Below are 18,682 nucleotides of genomic sequence, written 5' to 3'. Positions count from 1 at the left end.
ATGCATTATCATCTATTTTGCTCTAAATGGGATCATGATTTACTAAACTGGACATCATGCGGGATGATCAAGTCCAAAGCCAGTGATTAAAGTCGTACCTGTTGTTTAAGGTAAAACCATGAACATGTGTTGATAGCATGTTAATACGTTTGTCACCGCTAAGATGGACGTGTGCTAAGGTTTGTGGATCTTCTGTTGCGGCTCAGCTCCAGACCAGAGTCTGATGGTAAAATCCATAGAACTCCACCCACCACCTGTTAGTGGTGATGATGATGGTGGTGGTGGAGGAGGAGACACTGCTGGAAAAGTGGTCCAGAGATCTTCTCATCCTCTGGAAGACGGAGACACAGATGACGGTGTTATTGATTAGGCTTGACGTCTGCTTTGTTTCAGTTAAACTGTTGATCAGTCAGTCAGTGGTGTGTTTTCATTAGCAGTCTGAAGTCTCACATACAAAACACAAACAAGCACATCATGATTAAGAGTCTCCAACAGTGGCTTTATTTCAGTCCCTCCTCCTCCTGTTGACCACATGCTGCAGCAGATGCTCAGCCACTAAGCACTAACTCTTTCTCATGGAAATGAGAGTGAAGGAGTGCATGTGTGTCTGTGTGTCTGTGTTGTGGGGTGATAATTTGTTGACACACTGATGTTTTGGGGCCAGTCTTGCATGCAGTTGCCCGTGAGAACCTACAGCTACGAAACTCTTGAATCTATTCTTATGTTACTGCTGCACGTTTGTTTTTTGTTTTTTTCTTGTCCTCGTCTGCCCTGTCCTTCTGGGTTGTTTGTGTGTCTTAGTGTGGTTCTTAATGTTGTCAATCTCAATCTGTGGGTTGTCCTCATTGACTCTGTATTTTCCTGTAGGTGAAAATGCCTCAGACTACAGAGTTTAAGGGTCAGCTGAAGACCAGCGTCTACAACAAGAACCTGAACCAGAACCATAGGGATCACAGTCTGGGTCTCTGCTACAATGACAATAACCTGGTGTCAGGATCTCTGGAGGATCTGATCCATCACCTGGTCCCAACAGCGGACTATTATCCTGATGTATGTCCTCATTATTACAATTACAACTGTGAACTGTACTTTTTTTTTCTGACTTATCCTAATCTGATCTGTCTCTTTAGAGGACATTCATCTTCACCTTTCTGCTCAGCTCTCGTCTCTTTATCCGACCTCATGACCTCATGTCTAGAGTGTGTCTGCTCTGCACGGAGCAGCAGAGACTCGGAGAACCTCGGGCCGACAAGGTATTAAGTCATAAAAATGTTCTGTTCAAAAACTGTCATAATGTCCAGTAATATTTCCAGTCCCATTAAACTTTTACCGGGAAAATGAAAAAAATACCAGTGATTCCAAAAAATAGGTGTGCTGTCAAAAGGAGGATGTAGGTGATCTTGATTTGCGATCCATGTTAATGACAGTGTAACAGGATTCAGGATCTAGAGGACTCTTTTGTACAGTCTATGGCCATGGATCAGTTCTCAGTTGAGACATATGAAAATTAAAACAATATACACACATTTTTATCATGCAGTTCCTTTACAATTTTTTCATGTTTCAGGTTGGACTCAGACATTTGGCTCCAAAGATCCTTCAGCTGCTGACAGAGTGGACAGAAAACTTTCGATGAGCGGATGATGTGCAGCCTGAAGGAGCTAACACAGCGGTTGGCCAGTGGAGACGAAGTGAGTCTTAGACACAACATAGACATGAACAACACTACAGCTACAGTAAGCAGTAGATTGGTGCAACATAATCATAAAATGACATCACTAAATTTTTTCAGCTGCACCTGTAGTTATTTAGACACTTTGGCCTTTTTTAAAAAAAGTCTGAAGTTGATAGGTTTATTAAGACACAATGTTTTGTCTGCACTGTGCTGTTGACAAAGGAGTTTTTGAGACTGTGCAGACAAACAAGCATGGTTAGCATGTAAGCGTGTTAGTTTCACAGATGAGCACATTGTGAGGGTTTGGTATTAAATAATTGAGGACACAGTAAAGCAAATTGATCTAATCTAATTAATTATATTGTGTAACTATGTCTTTTCTCACTTTTTCAAATTAATGCTGAACATTAACCTGTATACATGAAAAAGGACAACATTTTTTAACTTTTCTGATAAAAAGATAACTTTGACTGCTGTGAAATCTTGTGATACTTTCCTGCTAAACTTAAGCTTTGTGTCATTTAAAAAAATGGAGAAGCAGATTTTGGTCACATTTACTGCAGCTCTCTGAGAGAAAAAAAGGCACAGAGTTCAAAATGGTAGACGTCCAGAACATCTGGAGAACGTCAGGTCCAGACCACACTATAACCTTGATGTAGGCAGCAACGCTGTCATTATGGATGTGGTCGGATATTTAAGGAATAAGCAGAAGAAAACAGTGGCTGTGATCTTCATTTGACCTCGGTGAATGCACCAGCGTTCAAAAATCTGCACAGTTTTGTGACAGTTTTGTGTCGGGTTTATTTTGTTTTTACATAAATGTCAGGCTGCAGTGATGACAGAAAAAAAAACAGTAGACCCTCGGTTTAGGACGCCTCGAGCTACAATATTTCGTGGTTGCATCGTCATCTACCATAAATTTATTAAGAAAGTTCCGTCATTCCCACACGTGATAATAAAACTTGAAAGGAGTGAGAAAATATATCACTACATGGTGTGTCATGGGAGACGACCTTATTTACCCAGTTGTACTCCATACATTGGATTGTGCTGCATTCACTTTATTTTATTTGTGTTGATTTTTTTGGGAACTTTTGGCCTTTATTATTTCTCCCAGGCATAGGTCAGCCATTTCATAATTTTATGTCCTAGATCAGGGGTGTCAAACTCGAATTCCAAGTTGGCCAAAATAAAAAATTGGTACAAATCGTGGGCCAAACTTAATATTTCATGGCAATTGCGCATGTTTTCCCTTCTCTCCAGATCTGTAATGTAGACTTTTTTCATATGGAAACAAACTTTAGTTTTGGGTAAACATTGAATCTGGAACAACCAAAGCTTATTTTTTTTAGAACCATCAGGAAATACAGGACCTATGTGGGCAGAGCGTCCATCACACAGATACAACATGGTGCTTGCTCAGAGGAAGGCCTACTTTTATACATTTTTAAAGTCTGTAAATGATAGACTGTGCTCTGTAGAAGACTTTTGATTAATCTCAGTACTTCTTTGACTTTGAGAATGAAAAAACAAACATAGTGACATTATGAACATGGTCTAGCTCTTTTTACCCAACAGAGTTTATTGTTCTTTCACCACAGTGAAATAGAGGCAGACATGAATTAGTTTTTTTAATCTCCCAGTTCAACTATGTTGTTGTCAGTGGTTAAGATTTGATTCTTGTGCGAGAGGTTCCTGGTTCCTGGCGGCTGAAACAGACCAAGCTCAGGTCTTTATTCTATAACTCTACTGGGTCACAAACACAGTGTTCCAAATGAGAGGCACATGTCTTCTTCTCTTATGTAACCTCAGAACTCAACTGTGTCAGTGAGGAACTGATTATCTAACTGTGACCTTGTTACTCATGGAATGAACTGATCTTTTGACCTCTAATGCCATGGAGCTAATAACTCGCTGTCAGTGTATGAAGGCAGTCCAGGGTGACAGAGAGTTTGTGTAACACACATTGACCTGAAGATGCTGCTCTGAACAATAAACACTCTGTGTTGTCTGTTTACAGACTCAGAAAAAAGATTAGATGAAGGATTTTAAATATGCGACCGAATGTTTCCAGTCAACAGACTATAACTACGCACACACTGTACACCACACACACACACACAGATGTAGTAACAGACAGTTTACGCTAGTGTACATGAGAGATCATTAAGTGTGCCATGGAATATTATGCAATGTCACTTAATTGGGCCCAAAACTATAATTTATTTATTGCAAATATTGTTTCTTTGTTCATCAATGCGTGACAGACAGAGCAATTAAATCTACTGTTAAAACTAAAAAGATCTTGAAGATCTTCGTGTGTGTCTTTCTTCAGTTGCTGCTAGTAAATCGTTGTTGTCTTTATCTAAACAGACTGAGATTTCTAGTCAATTATGAGGTCATTTGAACTAGTAGATTATTATTATTTCAGTACATATATTTTTTGTGATATTTTTGTTTGGTGGTGTGCTGTGTGGTTTTTCCTGATGATATATATGCGCCATGGCTCAAAAAAAGGTTGAGAAACACTGTTCTAACTGATTGTGTCCTTCTTTGGTGTTCTCCATCAGCTGTACAGGAAGGCAGTGGCACAGATGAGTCAGGGTTTGATCCGCATGTTGACAGTTCTCAGTCAGTATGAAGAAGCTCTGCTGAAGATTAATGCAGCAGCAGCCGAGAGACTGACCCTAGTGAAGACAAAACCTCAGGGGGCGCTGCAGCGGGATCTGATGTCTATCTGTAACGACCCCTTCACCGTGGCCCAGCAGCTCACGCACATTGAACTGGTGAGTTGATCATTGGTTTACTTGCTGTCAAAAACGTTTTTGGATGAAATCAACAGTTTTAGCTCAGTAAGAGCTGCTGGTCTACTGTTGCCCCGTGTGGTTAGTGTCGGTGTCATTAGTGTTAGTGTCACATTCATAGATAATTGTTGCAGCTGTAGAGCCAGAATTCTGTTTTGTTTCTCTTTGGACCTCTGTGTGGAAAAATGAGTGGTTTTTAAAAACCTCAGTTTGTCAAAGTGAGTTTTTGAAGACATACGTTGACATAAATGTTATCATTCTTCAAGCTGTTTTTAGTCACTACTGAATCAGTATTGACGTGTACAATTTCCAAACATTTCAGGAGCGGCTGAGTTACATTGGACCTGAAGAGTTCATCCAGGCCTTCATCCAAAAAGATCCTCTAGACAATGACCAGGTAAAGAGAGATGAAAATATCTGACATCACAATTATTGAGTTCAGCCAGGGTACACACACACACCCACATGCACCTACACACACACACACGCACGCGCACACACCATCTTCCAAATGCCTGGATCAGACACTCTACATAAGGGCTTGGTTTGTATGGGTCCTTTTGTTTGGCATTCAGTTGCTAGGTAACAGTTCCTTTTTGGAACCCAGGTGATGAGGGCCAGCCGCACCCCTCCCCTTTTGTGTTAGTGAAATCTCTATTGACTGGAATTCTATTTGGAAGAATGAAGAAAAAAAGATCGGCATTATTTATCCAATTTGTTCTCAAAATAAGAAACGATCAAAAATGTTTGTAGAATTAAAGCTGAAAAATGATTCAACCTGGAAATAAAAGCTTAAATAAGTACATAATAAATACAAAATTTGAAAAGTAAACAACGATAAACAAGTCTCACTGTATATAACAGCCACAGTAAACGTTTTGGATAGATTACCAAATTAAAAAAAAATTGGGTTGTGGGGGGCAAAATGGCTAAATGTGATAAAAAAAATAGTTTCTAAAAAATGATAAAATTTGCAAAAATGAACCCTGTTGTGTTTGTCCATTTGTTAATCCTTTTGTGTGTCTGTGTGTGTGTGTGTGTGTGTGTGTGTGTGTTTCAGAGGGGTTTCAGTAAGAAGAGCAGGAACCTCGGGGCCTACATCGATTGGTTTAACCGACTCAGTTACCTGGTGGCGACAGAAATCTGTCTGGTGAGAAACATCAGCTTCATTAAAAGTCCGACAGCTCTGAATTATAAAAGTATTGGCCAAGTCAGCACATTCAGATGTAGAGCATTGACATGGTGCTGCTGTACCAGCTGACGTTCATGATTTCTGTGGCTTTTAGACAGCAAAGAAGAAGCAGAGGGCTAGAGTCATGGAGTTCTTCATCGATGTGGCTCGAGAGTGTTATAATATCGGAAACTTTAACTCGCTCATGGCCATCATCTGTAAGTCTTCTTCTGTTCTTTCAAATACTGTCATTTCAAGGTCACTTTGATCCTTGTTTTGTTATACCTTAGCCTGTTTAAATTTTTAGCTAACTCACTTCTCGCTTTCAGCTGGCATGAACATGAGTCCAGTGTCCCGGCTGAAGAAAACATGGAGCAAAGTGAAAACGGCAAAGTTTGACATTTTGGAAGTGAGTTCTGATGATGATGAAGTTCTCAGAAATCATCCACACAAAGACGTTTTCCTACCTCCGGCCACGTTTGTAAAGCTTTTAATTACAGATTGTTTTGTGGTTTTAGCATCAGATGGATCCTTCTAGTAACTTCTACAACTACAGAACAGCTCTGAGAGGAGCCACTCAGCGATCCATGGCTGCGAACAGCAACAGAGAGAAGGTCAGCAGCTACAAAACTGCTGAGTGTGAAACACGTTTTTCACCACATGTTGCCAAAGTGGTGATGTTATGTCCATTTAGTTCTGGATAGACAGGAACCATGTGTGTTTCCTGGTACTATATGGTACATGTAGAGGAAGGAAAAAAGAAAGTAAAAAAACAAAGAATCAAGAAACATTCTTTTAAGATAATCCAGTTGGCAAAATAAATTGAAATAAGTCAGAATTCAGTGAAAAACATCTCAAAAAATGAAACATCTCCAAAAGAATTCCGGGCTGAAGTTAAATAACACTGACAGTATCTCTGGGTCAGCCTGTGTAGATGTGAGGAGTTAACTCCAGTCCTCCTCGTCATCAAACACACAGATCACATCGCTTTCCCTCTCTCATCTTGACCTCAGGCCAGTAGCCGCTCGCCACTGGCCTCCCGTCATGTCGTCTCTCCTTAAATCAGAGAGTCTATGTATGGAGACTGAGTGGAGCATCCTCCCTGAGGAATGTCCATGTTCACAGAGCAGAACATTCCGGGGACAGGAGGTCAAGTCCTATAACACAAAGTTCCCAACAGTCTGGAATGTTTTGCTGATGACCTCTGCTGTGACTGGAGGAGAGGGAAAGGGAGAAAGGGAGAGAGGGAGAGGGAGGAGATGTTTACAGACTTCCTCACTGCTGTGATCCACATCATCAGAACATCTAGAGTCTGAACTTCCACCTTAGATTTTCAGAAACTAGAGTTTTTTATCACTTTATTCCTATTATAATAACTTTTCCATTTTCTAATTTATTATTATTTATAAGATAGACCCAGTAATTCCCCAAAATACAAAAAAAAAAAAAAACATCTACACCAAGGGTTAAAGCTGACCGAGACCCTGGGTTCACCCCTCGAAATGTAAATATGTAAATAAATATGTCCAATGTATTGGACTTGTGATGGAGAATATGAGTAAGAATGAGCACTTTTCAAACCTCAGTTGTTTTGAATTTAATTTGAATATCAAAGTGAGTTTCTTCTAAGTTTTCACCGGAATCCAGCAATTGTAGCACAGTTTGGTTCTTACCAGCAGGGGGCTCTGACAACTCTTTCAACGCTAACATTTCTTTTTCCATCTTTTCTCAGATCGTGGTGCCATTCTTCAGCCTCTTTATTAAAGACATCTTCTTCCTGAATGCAGGCTGTGTGAACCGACTGCAGAACGGACACATCAACTTTCAGGTGAACTGGTTTTATCTTTCATTAACACCTGGATCACACTAGGTTAAAAAATGAGCAAAAACACAAATTTTGTGATGTTTTTGATCAGAAATTTTGGGAAGTGGCCAAACATGTGAGTGAGTTCATGACATGGAAAAAAGTAGAGTGTCCATTTGAGAAAGACCGAAGAATTCTGCAGCACCTGCTGACCACACCTGTTCTGACGGAGGATGGTGAGTTCCAGAGTGATGGAAGAAATAAGTGACTAATTCAACTCATGCACATGTTTTACAACACTTTATTATTATTTTTTAATTCTAGCTCTCTATTTGGCTTCATATGAGAGTGAAGGTCCAGAAAACAACATGGAGAAAGACAGATGGAAAAGTCTGAGGTAAAGGTTCACCTGGAAGAGTCCTTTTAAAATGTTTTGCTATGTCTTTACCTAACTTTTACTGTAACTCATAGCTCACAAATAAAACGAATAATCATTAAAAGTCTAGTCGGGCTGTCAAAATTAGGGATGTGTAATTAATTTCTGATGCAGAGGAGGGACAGTGGATACGTTGGTAGAAGAATGTTAGAGATGGAGCTACCAGGTAGGAGACAAAGAGGAAGACCAAAGAGGAGATATATGGATGCAGTGAGGGAGGACATGCAGATACAGTAGTTGGAGCCAGAGTAGAAGATGCAGAGAACAGGGAGAGATGGAAATCAATGATTCGCTGTGGCAATCCCTGAAAAAAGGGACAAAGCCGAAAGAAAGAAAGAAAAAAAAGAAGAATCTGTTTACATTTGTAATGCATTTTAGTTATATGCATATTTTTTTCACATTTATCTGGGTTAATCATGATTAGTCACACTAATTATATTTTATGTTAAAATATTGTTGTAAATCCTAAATCTAATTGTTTCTCTCCCTTTTGTCCACAGATCCTCTCTGTTGACCAGAGCATAGATCCCTGTTTTTATGATTAGCCCCGCTAACTCTCCTTATCAGTGTAACTGTAAAATTAAAGTAGAGCTTTTCTGTGTCCACAAGGAGGCGACAATCATGAATCTAATTGAAGATAGAGTCGTTTCTTTTTTTCCCCTCATATGTTGGATAACTCCATCAAATATTTTTGCTGCACTTTCACCCGGATGATCCGGTGACCATTTGGCATTATCGTTAGCTGCTGGTCGGCTAACGGTGCTGCATTCTCTGCGGTTCACCACCAGCCGGAACATTAAAACTGGCCGTGGTAAAGGGGAACATGTTTGTAACGAACTTCCTTTTTTTGTCCCTTCTGTTGTTATTTCTTTCTGGGTAAGAAACGTTTTTTCTACGTCACTCCATTGCTTTCTCTCTTTAGTTGTGGTCTTTCAGAGTTTAACACCTCTTGGCTTCTGTATATTTCTGAATTGAAGCTGTCATTATTAAATACTGAGGTATATTTTAGTGTAATTATATCAACTGACTCTAATGTTAGCGCCTCTTGCTGCTGGAACCAGCTTAAACTAGGTAGCAGTGCCTTAACGTCACCTGAGCTGCGAGCTAAAATCACAACTTTTCTCTACTTATAAACCGCTTTTCCTGTTGGAAAAGTCAGTATTAAAGCGGAGCTTATCGTGAGGCCGATTCCAGTAGCAGGAGTGCTGACTTTGTGTCATGTCTTCAAACAGATATACCTGAAAAATCGAACTGTTCTCTAGAGTGTAAAACTGGTGTTGTTAACGTCAATTTAGCTGCTTCGCCTTTAAATGTAGTGAGTGTGACTGTGCTGCCCCCTAGTGGTAAAACGTACGTATTTAAACGTTTATGTTTATAGTTAATATCATTTACTTTCATTTATTTATTTTACAGGTTTCTCATACGAATATTTCTAGTCCATTATTTCCTCATGTAATGTTTTGTTACCAGACATTATTTTATTATTGTCCTAAATATTTATTGTTATTGTTTTACGTGTATTACGTGTAAAAAGTATTTTTGAGGCTAATAGAATGACGTCAATGATATTTGGCTGACGCTGCTGGGCCTTGGCTGCGCCCCCTTTACCACAGTAAGCTGACCTGTTTTTCCTGTGAATGTTATTTTCCGTAATAATTTTTTATTTTATAAATAAATTTTGTATTTGATTCTCAGAAATGTATATGTATAAGTCATTTCGTTGTGTTCAAAACAGACAGTCACTCAAACATACATTGTTACCTACCTAGGATAGTCAAAGAGAAAAGATACGATCAAAAAACAAATTTGGAATATGATTAAAACAGATAAATATCCATGAATCCAACACGATTACTAGCGTGAGACTCAGCCGAGAAATGTCAAAAACTACAAAGTTAACGAGGAAGTAGGAACAAAATTCTGTCAGTGGTTAGCACATTGTGAAACACTGCCACCTGTTGGATACGAGGTTTTTTGTCAATTTTATGCATGAATAGAAACAAGTTTAATACAAGTCTATTGGGTATTTCTATATTTTCTATATCTGATGCGTATTACGTTCCCATGTATTTATTTACTGTAATAGTATTTAATTTATTATTTATTTTTTAAAAACAAATTCTGGACACAAACACACACACAAACATGCATATGTTCAAAAGTATTTTTTTTCATCCACTGTTTGAATTTCTCTGTTGAGATTCACCTCAGCGATACCAACTGACAGCAGAGGGCAACAACACACCAGCAGCTCCTGTGTTTCTGTGAGTTAAATCACTTGTGCTGTACATGGACCTTGGGGTAGGAGAGAGAGAGAGATAGAGAGAGAGAGAGAGAGAGAGAAAGAGGGAGAGAGAGAGGTCGGATGACATTCCACCCATTTTTATTTTTCCTTCTCACTGTTTGTCATCTCTGGTGTGTACAGATCCTGATGGTTTGTATTTTTTATCTAAATCACAGAGGATTTACGCTTAATCTGGTTTTCCTTCATCAGCCGATGAAAAAGGAGGCGACTTTTCTCTACACTGCAGGTGTGTCATGATCAAATTTATCATCTTCATTATAACATTTTTATCAAGTAGAAAGTGACTCTCACCAGATTTTATGTATGAATCTTTCTTGTATTTTACAGTTTGGTTATGTTATAAAGCAGGTTTCCACAGAGTCTAATTACTAACAGAAGACTGAACATGACAAATGACAAATGTAGTTCATGTATGGCTGCAAATCTGCAGCGCTTAGATTTTAAGACAGTTTAATGTTGTAACATATGTTGTGTAAAAATGCTACAAAAACAATGTATGTAATTGTTTCAGGTTTTAAACATTGTTTAAAAGAATCCATGTAATAATCTAAATCTAAAAGCATCAAATTGAATCTGAGAATCTGACATTTTACTCACTACTGCATACATGAATGAATGTGTGTGTATTTTGTGTGTAGGCGACAGCACAACGACGCAATTGTTCACTGACATTTTCAATCTGCACTAAATCACAAACTGACTGTAGATCTGAACTACATCCACTGAATCAACTACAGCACATCAGCTAAAGCCGAGAGTTAGCAACATTTTAGCTAAGAAATACAGTTACAATGTCTGCTGCAGGATTAGCCAACGAAAGTTGGTCAATTCAGAGGCAACATAGGACCCTCAGATAGTCAAGAGTTAGCTTATCCTTAAAGGAGATACAATTTGTAAAACTGACTTTGTCAGGTTTATGGTACATATATTTGTTTCTCTCTATCTGCACGCTCCATCAGCACCAGTTCCACAGCTATGTAGGTGTTATTATTATTTGCCAAAACCTGGAAACATCCAGGTGAAACATGTGTGAAAGTTCCACCTGGTTGATCTGCTTCCACAGTATAATAAAACATCAACCTGTTTAATTGAACACAGTACTGACATAACGTTAGGAATTAAAAAAAAGACACAATGATCTTTTTGAACAGCTCTCAACTTTCTTTTTGTATTTTTAAAGTAATTTCTTGCCACCTAGTGAAATATTTAATTGTTATATCTATCATAGTCACAAAAGCGAACACACAAAGTCAATAAAAAACAGTTTTCGGAGGGATCAACAAACGAAGAGTTTTCTGGTGATTAATTTCTGCTGTTGGTATTTACTGTATCAACTGTGTTGACTTTCAATCAGGCGAAATTGTGCAGTGTTTTTGACATCATCATGGACACACATGAAAACAGACACACACACACACTCAGGGATCATTAGCAGGAAGTGACCTCAGCAGATATAATCTAACAGTGTCTGAATAATACATGGAGCAGAGTCCCATCATATTTGACTCTTGATCTGTTTCCACTCACAGCTGTGGCTAATCCCAGATTTTTCTTCCTGCTCCTCCTTCATTCTTTTCCTTTCCCTTCCTTTGTTCTCCTCTTCTAATTTCTTTTTACGCCTCCTTTTACTCTTTCTTCTCTCCTTCCTATCCCCCCCTCTCCTCCATCGTTCTCCACAATTCCTCCTCCTCTCTTGTTTCCCTCCTTTTCCTTCCCGTCTTTTTCCTCTTTATTTCATCCTCCTACCCCCTCTTTCCTCATTTCATCCCCTCTCCAATGAAAAGTGGCATTATGGGAAATGGTTTGATGAAATCGAATCGTTACAAACTCCCAGAATCCTGTAATGGCCAGACACTCAGGGACAATGAAGAAGTGGAGGCTCTAAGGTTACACATGCACGAGCTGCAGGAGGAGGTCCGGAGGAAGGAGGAGGAGCTCCGCTGCAAAAGTCAGGAGGTCAGAGATCTAAAGGAGCAGCTGGCTAATCAGGAGCAGGCTCTGATTGACCTGAGGGAGGAGCTTCACAACAGGTGTGTCGAGCTGGGCGAATCACAGGAGGCCACGAAGAACCACGGCAGAGCCTCGCAATCTGTGTCGTCCAAAGCCAACAGTGGTGGAAAAACATGCTCCAAAGTCAATGTCCCGATCAAAGAGACAACAAACCGGAGAAAAGGAGCAAAAGCTGGAGTCTCCGCAGAACCCACATCGAGAACTTACGACTGCAGCTCTCTGCCAAAGTTCTGCTTCGAGAAGGCACGGGTGCCCAAGGATGTCAGGTAAGGTGGATTCTGTTAATTAAGATCCAGATCTGGGACTGAACACTGAGTGTGAGTAGATGATGATGATGATGATGGTGATGATGATGATGTGTGTATGTTTGTGTGTGCGAGACAGTGTAAAGAAGTTGCTCACAGATGCCCTACACAAGAACCAGTACTTAAAGCGACTAGAGCTGCAGCAGATCAAGGACATGGTGGAGTGCATGTATGAACGCAGCTACCAGGAGAGGGAGTATGTCATCACACAGGGAGAGCCGGGGAATCACCTGTTTGTCCTGGCAGGTAGGGTTTGTTGTTTTAACGTCATCATCAGCATCATTATCACAAAGTGTTTTTCTATTAACACAAAGATTATTACACAAAATAACCAGAATTTTTTAGCTTAAAGATCAGCTTATAATCATTAGCCAAAGGTAGTCATGGTAGAAAGTGAATGAAATTAAGCAAAAAGTGTGGGGTAAATATTTGAAAATCCGACAAAGAAAAAAGTTACTTTGTCACAATTTGCAATGGTGTTTTAGATTTTGTTTATTGTTTCTGCTAATCTACGTATATTATTTTCATTTTTGCAGTGCTTTATTTCATATTTCAATCATTCAAATTAAGTTTACCAACTTCTACTACATGTTATGCTGTGTTTGTTAATTTTAGCAGTATTTTTGGCTAACTTTCAGATGATGGCTTTCAGCTGACTTTCAGATGCTAATGCTAAATTATTTGGCTGATAAAGTATTTCTGGCAAAAAAAAGTTTGGCTTTGTGCAACTATTTGGGGCTAATGTTTAGTTGTTGTCTGACTAACGTTATTAACTATATTAGATATATTAAGTAATGATGAATATCAGCAGATTTGAGTGGCTGTTGGCAGGTAAAAACCTGGTTCAACATTTAACATGAACAAAGAGGCTAATCTCCAGCTCCTGCTCTGGTTTCAGCTCAGCAGTTTCACTCCATGTCCTAAAATCACCCACAGCTGATTGATTGTCCTGGTCTGGTTCATTTACAGATGGAAAACTGGACGTGTTTCAACACAACAAACGTCTGACGTCTATGACTGTGTGGACAGCTTTTGGAGAGTTGGCTATTCTGTACAACTGCACACGTACAGCCTCAGTGAAAGGTAGAAACGTTATTATGACTCCATCAGTCACAACAGTATAAGTAAAACCAGTAAAACTTCAAATATTGGCCAGTGCTGATGTAAACTGGCATCTGTCAGAAAGCCTCCCTTGTTATTATTATTATTATAATTAATTATTAATGACCATTAATAATAATAATTATTAGCAATAATAATAATAAATATTGAATTTAAATGATAATAAAATAGTTGTTGTTGTTTTCTCAGCTGTGAACAAGGTGCGTACGTGGGTGTTGGATCGTGAAGTTTTTCAGAACATCATGAGAAGAACAGCTGAAATGAGACAAGAACAACACCGTAACTTTCTCAGAAGGTCAGTTTTAAAGTCTGGGATCAGCTGAACTTTGGTGATGACGGTTACTGTAAACAACTGAAGAAAATACATTTAAAAGATATCAGGAAATGACATCAAAATAATGACACTTTATAAAAGTCTTGTGTTTCTCTGTAACTTAATGTTTGTGTTTTGAAGACTGTGTTTAAAAATGACTACAACCAATAGTTTTCATTCCATGAACAAAACCCTCACCATTAACCCTTAGCTGGGATTTTAGAAGAATTGAACTCTTAGCATTAGCATTTTAGCATTTTTTAACCATCATTGTCTGTTATTTAAATGTTTGAACTATGTCATGGTTGTGCCTTCTAGTTATAGTATTGTTTAGCTAATGTTTATGTAGAACTTTTAGTAATACTTCTGTACACATCTTTTATCTATCTTTGGATGTACAGTACTTCCAAGTTCACTACTATTGGGCTTACACCTGTGTGTTTTCTCTCTCAGTGTTTCTCTGCTGGCAAATCTTCCTGAGGACAAACTGAGTAAAATGGTGGACTGTCTGGAGGTGGTGAGTTCTCACTCTGCTGCTTCTGCTGCTGCTGCTGCATCATCATCACAGTGTTATCAGTTTTATCCCAGTCAGGCTGGATAGCTTTACTGCGCGTCAGCAGAATTGTTCAGGACCAACAAACGTCTTCATGAACACAGTCACCTTGTCTTAAGAACTATAGGTTATACAGAAATTTAAGACCAGGATGTGAGAGCTGTGTCTGTGTGTTTGTGTGTGTGTGTGTGTGTGTACTATGTTTGTGCATTGACCACAATAAGTGATCTGCCATGTACAGTAGTTTGTGTTACTGTGCCGTCAGAGGTGAAAGTTATTTGTTCAGGCTTACTTCAGTGACACAAACTGACCACTGTCTGATATTGGTCTGGTAGAATGAGAGCAGTACTCTGTAATCCAGATTAGCGCTGTCAGATCACTCCATAACGACTTAATGACTTAATAATCAAAAGGAAATAGATTTTATTCTGTCGATGTCAGTGGAACATTCAGAACTGTACCATCTGATTAGATAAACTAATCTCAGTTATTCCTGGTTTATCTGGACATCACATCCTGTATCTGTCACGTTTCCACAGTAACCATGAGTCCTGTCAGATTCAATGAGACAAATAACTGAATGCTTCCTGTTACAGAGATAAGCATGCTTTATTTTAATTATTATTTATGAACTGACTGTTGTCAGGATTTGGTACTTGTTTGTACTTTACAAATAAAACAGACTTCAAGTCAGTGAGTTAATGTGTTGTTATTGCATTAATGCATAACTTAATTAATGTAGACAATTATTTTATCATGTGTTACTGCAGTTTTTGTTAGTTGCTCACTGATGCATTTCTACTTAAAATCTGCTTTTTTTTTTTTTAGAAAAACAGTATTGAAAAATGAACGAGGTAAACATTAACTAATAAATGATTAGTTTGAGTAGTTCCCCAGTTTTCACTGGTTCAACCCTCTGTTTCCTACAGGAATACTATGATAAAGGTGAGTATGTGATCCGTGAGGGGGAAGAAGGAAGTACTTTCTACATCATTGCACAGGGAAAGGTACAAATACAAGAACAAATACTGAAAAATACTTTGTAAATTAAATTGGTCCAAGTGAAGATGATTTATATAGTGTCTTGACTTACATCTGAATGAACAGTAATTATGGGTATTTATCATTAACAGGTGAAGGTGACACAGACAAGTGATGGACACAAAACACCACGTGTCATCAACACACTGCAGAAAGGAGATTATTTTGGAGAGAAAGCTTTAATCAGGCAAAAAACTTGTGCTTGACACTCAGTGCATGATAAAACATCTTTATTAGTAGATTTCTCACAAACATGTTTTTATCTAACTAAATGTTAGCTAACATTTTGCTATTTGTTAGTACTTTTTTCGCTGTTATATATTAGGCTTTCTTATAAAGGTGTTGTTGTTGAACCATCGTCTGTTCATGTCGGTCACATTCCTTGTCTTTCAGTGATGATGTCAGGTCAGCAAACATTGTAGCGGATGAAAATGGAGTGGAGTGTCTGGTCATTGACAGAGAGTGAGTCCTGCTGGCCTCATACCCGTCTCGCATACATAAACCTGTAGACACATAGTTACTCACTACAGATCAAGTCCAGTTCAAATATGGACTTACAGTTTTGTTGTATTTCAGGACCTTTGATCAGACAGTAGGAACCTTTGAGGAGCTGCAGTCGTACCTAAAAGGCTACGTGGCAACACTCAGTCGTGACGACAAAAAGAGACTAGAGCGGTCTGTTTTTCTGATTCAATATTCTACACAAAAGAAGTAAAATGAAATAAATAATAAACTCTGGGTGAAAAAGGTTTCCTAAAACATTATAGAATGATACATTTAAAAAAAAAAGGTTTTTACATTAGAAGTTTAGTCTTGTTGTTTATGGACTTCTGCTCTCATCTGCAGGAAGTCTTCACGTCACCCAAGTCAGCCGCTGCCTCCTGACGTTGTCCAGCTGAAGGACTTGGTCTCAACATTCGTGTCAACACGACCCTTCGACCACCTTGAAACAATTGGTACACTTGGAGTCGGAGGATTTGGGCGAGTGGAACTGGTATTTGTGAAAAAGTTAGCTAAAACATTTGACAAAAGTTAGCCAATGTATTAGCAACCCAATAAAAAAAAAACAATAATGCTAAATCAGCTAAAACATAAAACTAAATTTAAAACTGTAGTAGATAAATATAGCAGTATATTAGCCTAAATTACTTCTAGTAATTATTAACCAATTTTACCCACAAATGGCTAACAAGTTGCAAAACTAAAAATATGTTTTTAATTTGAAGTGATCAAAAAAAAAACAAAAAAAACTTCAGAGGTGAAAAAAAATCCTCCTGACCAATGAAAGTCTGATCTTGTTTTTACCTTTGTGCCGTTTACCTGCTGTAAAGGTGAAGGTGAAGGGTGAAGAAATCACTTTTGCTCTGAAGGTGATAGAAAAGAAGAACGTGGTGGAGAACAGACAAGAGGAACACATTCACTCTGAGAGGAGAATCTTGGCTGAGGCTCGTTCCCCGTTTATAGTCAGGTCACTTTGGCTTTTACTTCTTAAACTGTTTTAAATGCGAACTGTTTTGACAGCAATATGACTTTAATAAATCAATAATATAAATATGTGCAATTCATTAATCAGTATCATGATACTTACCCCCCATTTTCTTCATTTTTCATTTTAATCTGCTTATAGTGAAAACTGATGCTGATCACCACGTGTCTGCCTATGTCTCTCTTTAGACTCTATCGAACATTCAAAGATAATAAATATGTGTACATGCTGCTGGAGGCCTGTCTGGGTGGAGAGATCTGGAGTCTGCTCAGAGACAGGTGCTACAGTTTCCCACTTTCCTTGCCCTGCGTATTACTTCCTATAATGTAAGAAAGTTAAGTCTCCCACTCCTGCTCAGTGCTAACACACATTATTCATGGTACTAAACCTGGTTCAGGACACATGTTACTGTGTTGTTAAGACACAGCAACTCCTCTATTTCCTGGTATGTGATCTTCAACTTTTTAATACTGTGTTCTGCTGTGAAAACACACATAGTTCTAGTACTATACAGTTTGTTTAATGTGACATAGGTGCGGCTACTGTCCTTAGCTTACTTGCACACATGCTGTACTTACCTGTATTTGTAATACACGAGGTACTGGTGCGGTGTGTTGTATTTAGTATCAGTTCCCGCTGAGGAAACACAGCACATGGCTAAGTCTCCTACTAGTTACTGCTACTAGTTTTAGTGGTAAATACAAATCATGTTTAAACACCTGTTGTGGTTCCAGGGGCAATTTTGACGAATCCACCACCAAGTTCTGTGTTGGCTGCGTCACAGAGGCCTTGGATTACCTTCATCGTAAAGGGATCTTGTACAGAGACCTGAAACCTGAGAACCTCATGTTGGACACAGACGGATATATTAAAGTGGTAAATATTCTTTTGTACAAAAGGAAGAAAACCAAAGTTAGGGTCAGATGACGCCACTCAGAGTTTCCCTGCTGCCTGTGGTGAGGCTCTGTGATGTACTGTAGTTGGTCTGATGTGTGTGATCAAAGATGTTGTCAAATGTCTGGAGGAACTCCTCTGACCACTTCAACAATCTTCTGCGACTCAATGAGTTTTGTAACCTGTCATGACAGTGACCAGGTGTTCTCCCTCAGGTGGACTTTGGATTTGCGAAGAAGATCAGATGTGGTCAGAAGACCTGGACCTTCTGTGGAACACCAGAGTACGTGGCTCCAGAGATCATCCTGAACAAAGGACACAACTTCAGTGTGGACTTCTGGTCTCTGGGAATCCTGGTCTTTGAGCTGCTCACAGGCAGGTCAGTGCTGCAGGTGTCGACATACCAGTCAAAATTGTTTTATTAATCTCAGGAAGTAAAAAAAGAATAATTGAATTTCACAGTTAATTTCTTTTTACAGTCCTCCATTCTCAGGAAGTGATCAGATGATGACATACACATTGATCCTAAAAGGCATTGAGAAAACAGACTTCCCAAAGAAGATCTCGAAGAGACCAGAGGACCTCATACGGAAGCTGTGCAGGCATGAAATCATAATAATAATTAATTTATATATATATGTGTATATGTGTGTATGTGTGTATACATACATATCTATCTATCTATCTATCCATCTATCTATCTATCTATCTATCTATCTATCTATCTATCTATCTATCTATCTATCTATCTATCTATCTATCT

At 38.7% G+C, this 18,682-nt stretch overlaps 2 protein-coding genes across 4 annotated transcripts in view; both read left to right on the top strand.

The window, feature by feature from the left end:
* Positions 1-9,584, top strand: part of rasgef1ba (RasGEF domain family, member 1Ba) — an 11,624-nt gene extending 2,040 nt beyond the window's left edge. The window contains 14 exon segments of the mRNA XM_008335835.3: positions 868-1,050; positions 1,131-1,253; positions 1,568-1,629; positions 1,631-1,691; positions 4,246-4,461; positions 4,802-4,876; positions 5,540-5,629; positions 5,766-5,868; positions 5,980-6,059; positions 6,169-6,264; positions 7,383-7,478; positions 7,567-7,690; positions 7,779-7,851; positions 8,391-9,584. Coding sequence (XP_008334057.1) covers positions 874-1,050; positions 1,131-1,253; positions 1,568-1,629; positions 1,631-1,691; positions 4,246-4,461; positions 4,802-4,876; positions 5,540-5,629; positions 5,766-5,868; positions 5,980-6,059; positions 6,169-6,264; positions 7,383-7,478; positions 7,567-7,690; positions 7,779-7,851; positions 8,391-8,415 — 1,401 coding nt within the window. The 5' untranslated portion in view covers positions 868-873 and the 3' untranslated portion in view covers positions 8,416-9,584.
* A 147-nt stretch (positions 9,585-9,731) lies between these two features.
* Positions 9,732-18,682, top strand: part of prkg2 (protein kinase cGMP-dependent 2) — a 17,017-nt gene continuing 8,066 nt past the window's right edge. The window contains exons 1-17 of one of the 3 annotated variants that reach the window (XM_025053172.1): positions 9,732-10,154; positions 10,351-10,421; positions 11,980-12,471; positions 12,590-12,756; positions 13,480-13,593; positions 13,822-13,927; positions 14,399-14,462; positions 15,428-15,505; positions 15,632-15,726; positions 15,933-16,001; positions 16,116-16,214; positions 16,386-16,533; positions 16,871-17,007; positions 17,214-17,351; positions 17,760-17,901; positions 18,135-18,298; positions 18,399-18,521. In XM_025053172.1, coding sequence (XP_024908940.1) covers positions 11,987-12,471; positions 12,590-12,756; positions 13,480-13,593; positions 13,822-13,927; positions 14,399-14,462; positions 15,428-15,505; positions 15,632-15,726; positions 15,933-16,001; positions 16,116-16,214; positions 16,386-16,533; positions 16,871-17,007; positions 17,214-17,351; positions 17,760-17,901; positions 18,135-18,298; positions 18,399-18,521 — 2,129 coding nt within the window. In that variant the 5' untranslated portion in view covers positions 9,732-10,154; positions 10,351-10,421; positions 11,980-11,986. The other 2 variants (XM_025053174.1, XM_025053175.1) reach the window with 2 other exon arrangements.

Source organism: Cynoglossus semilaevis, chromosome Z, assembly GCF_000523025.1.
Source record: "Cynoglossus semilaevis isolate Cse_v1.0 chromosome Z, Cse_v1.0, whole genome shotgun sequence".
Lineage (NCBI taxonomy): Eukaryota > Metazoa > Chordata > Actinopteri > Pleuronectiformes > Cynoglossidae > Cynoglossus > Cynoglossus semilaevis.
This window is presented reverse-complemented; position numbering and strand designations above follow the sequence as displayed.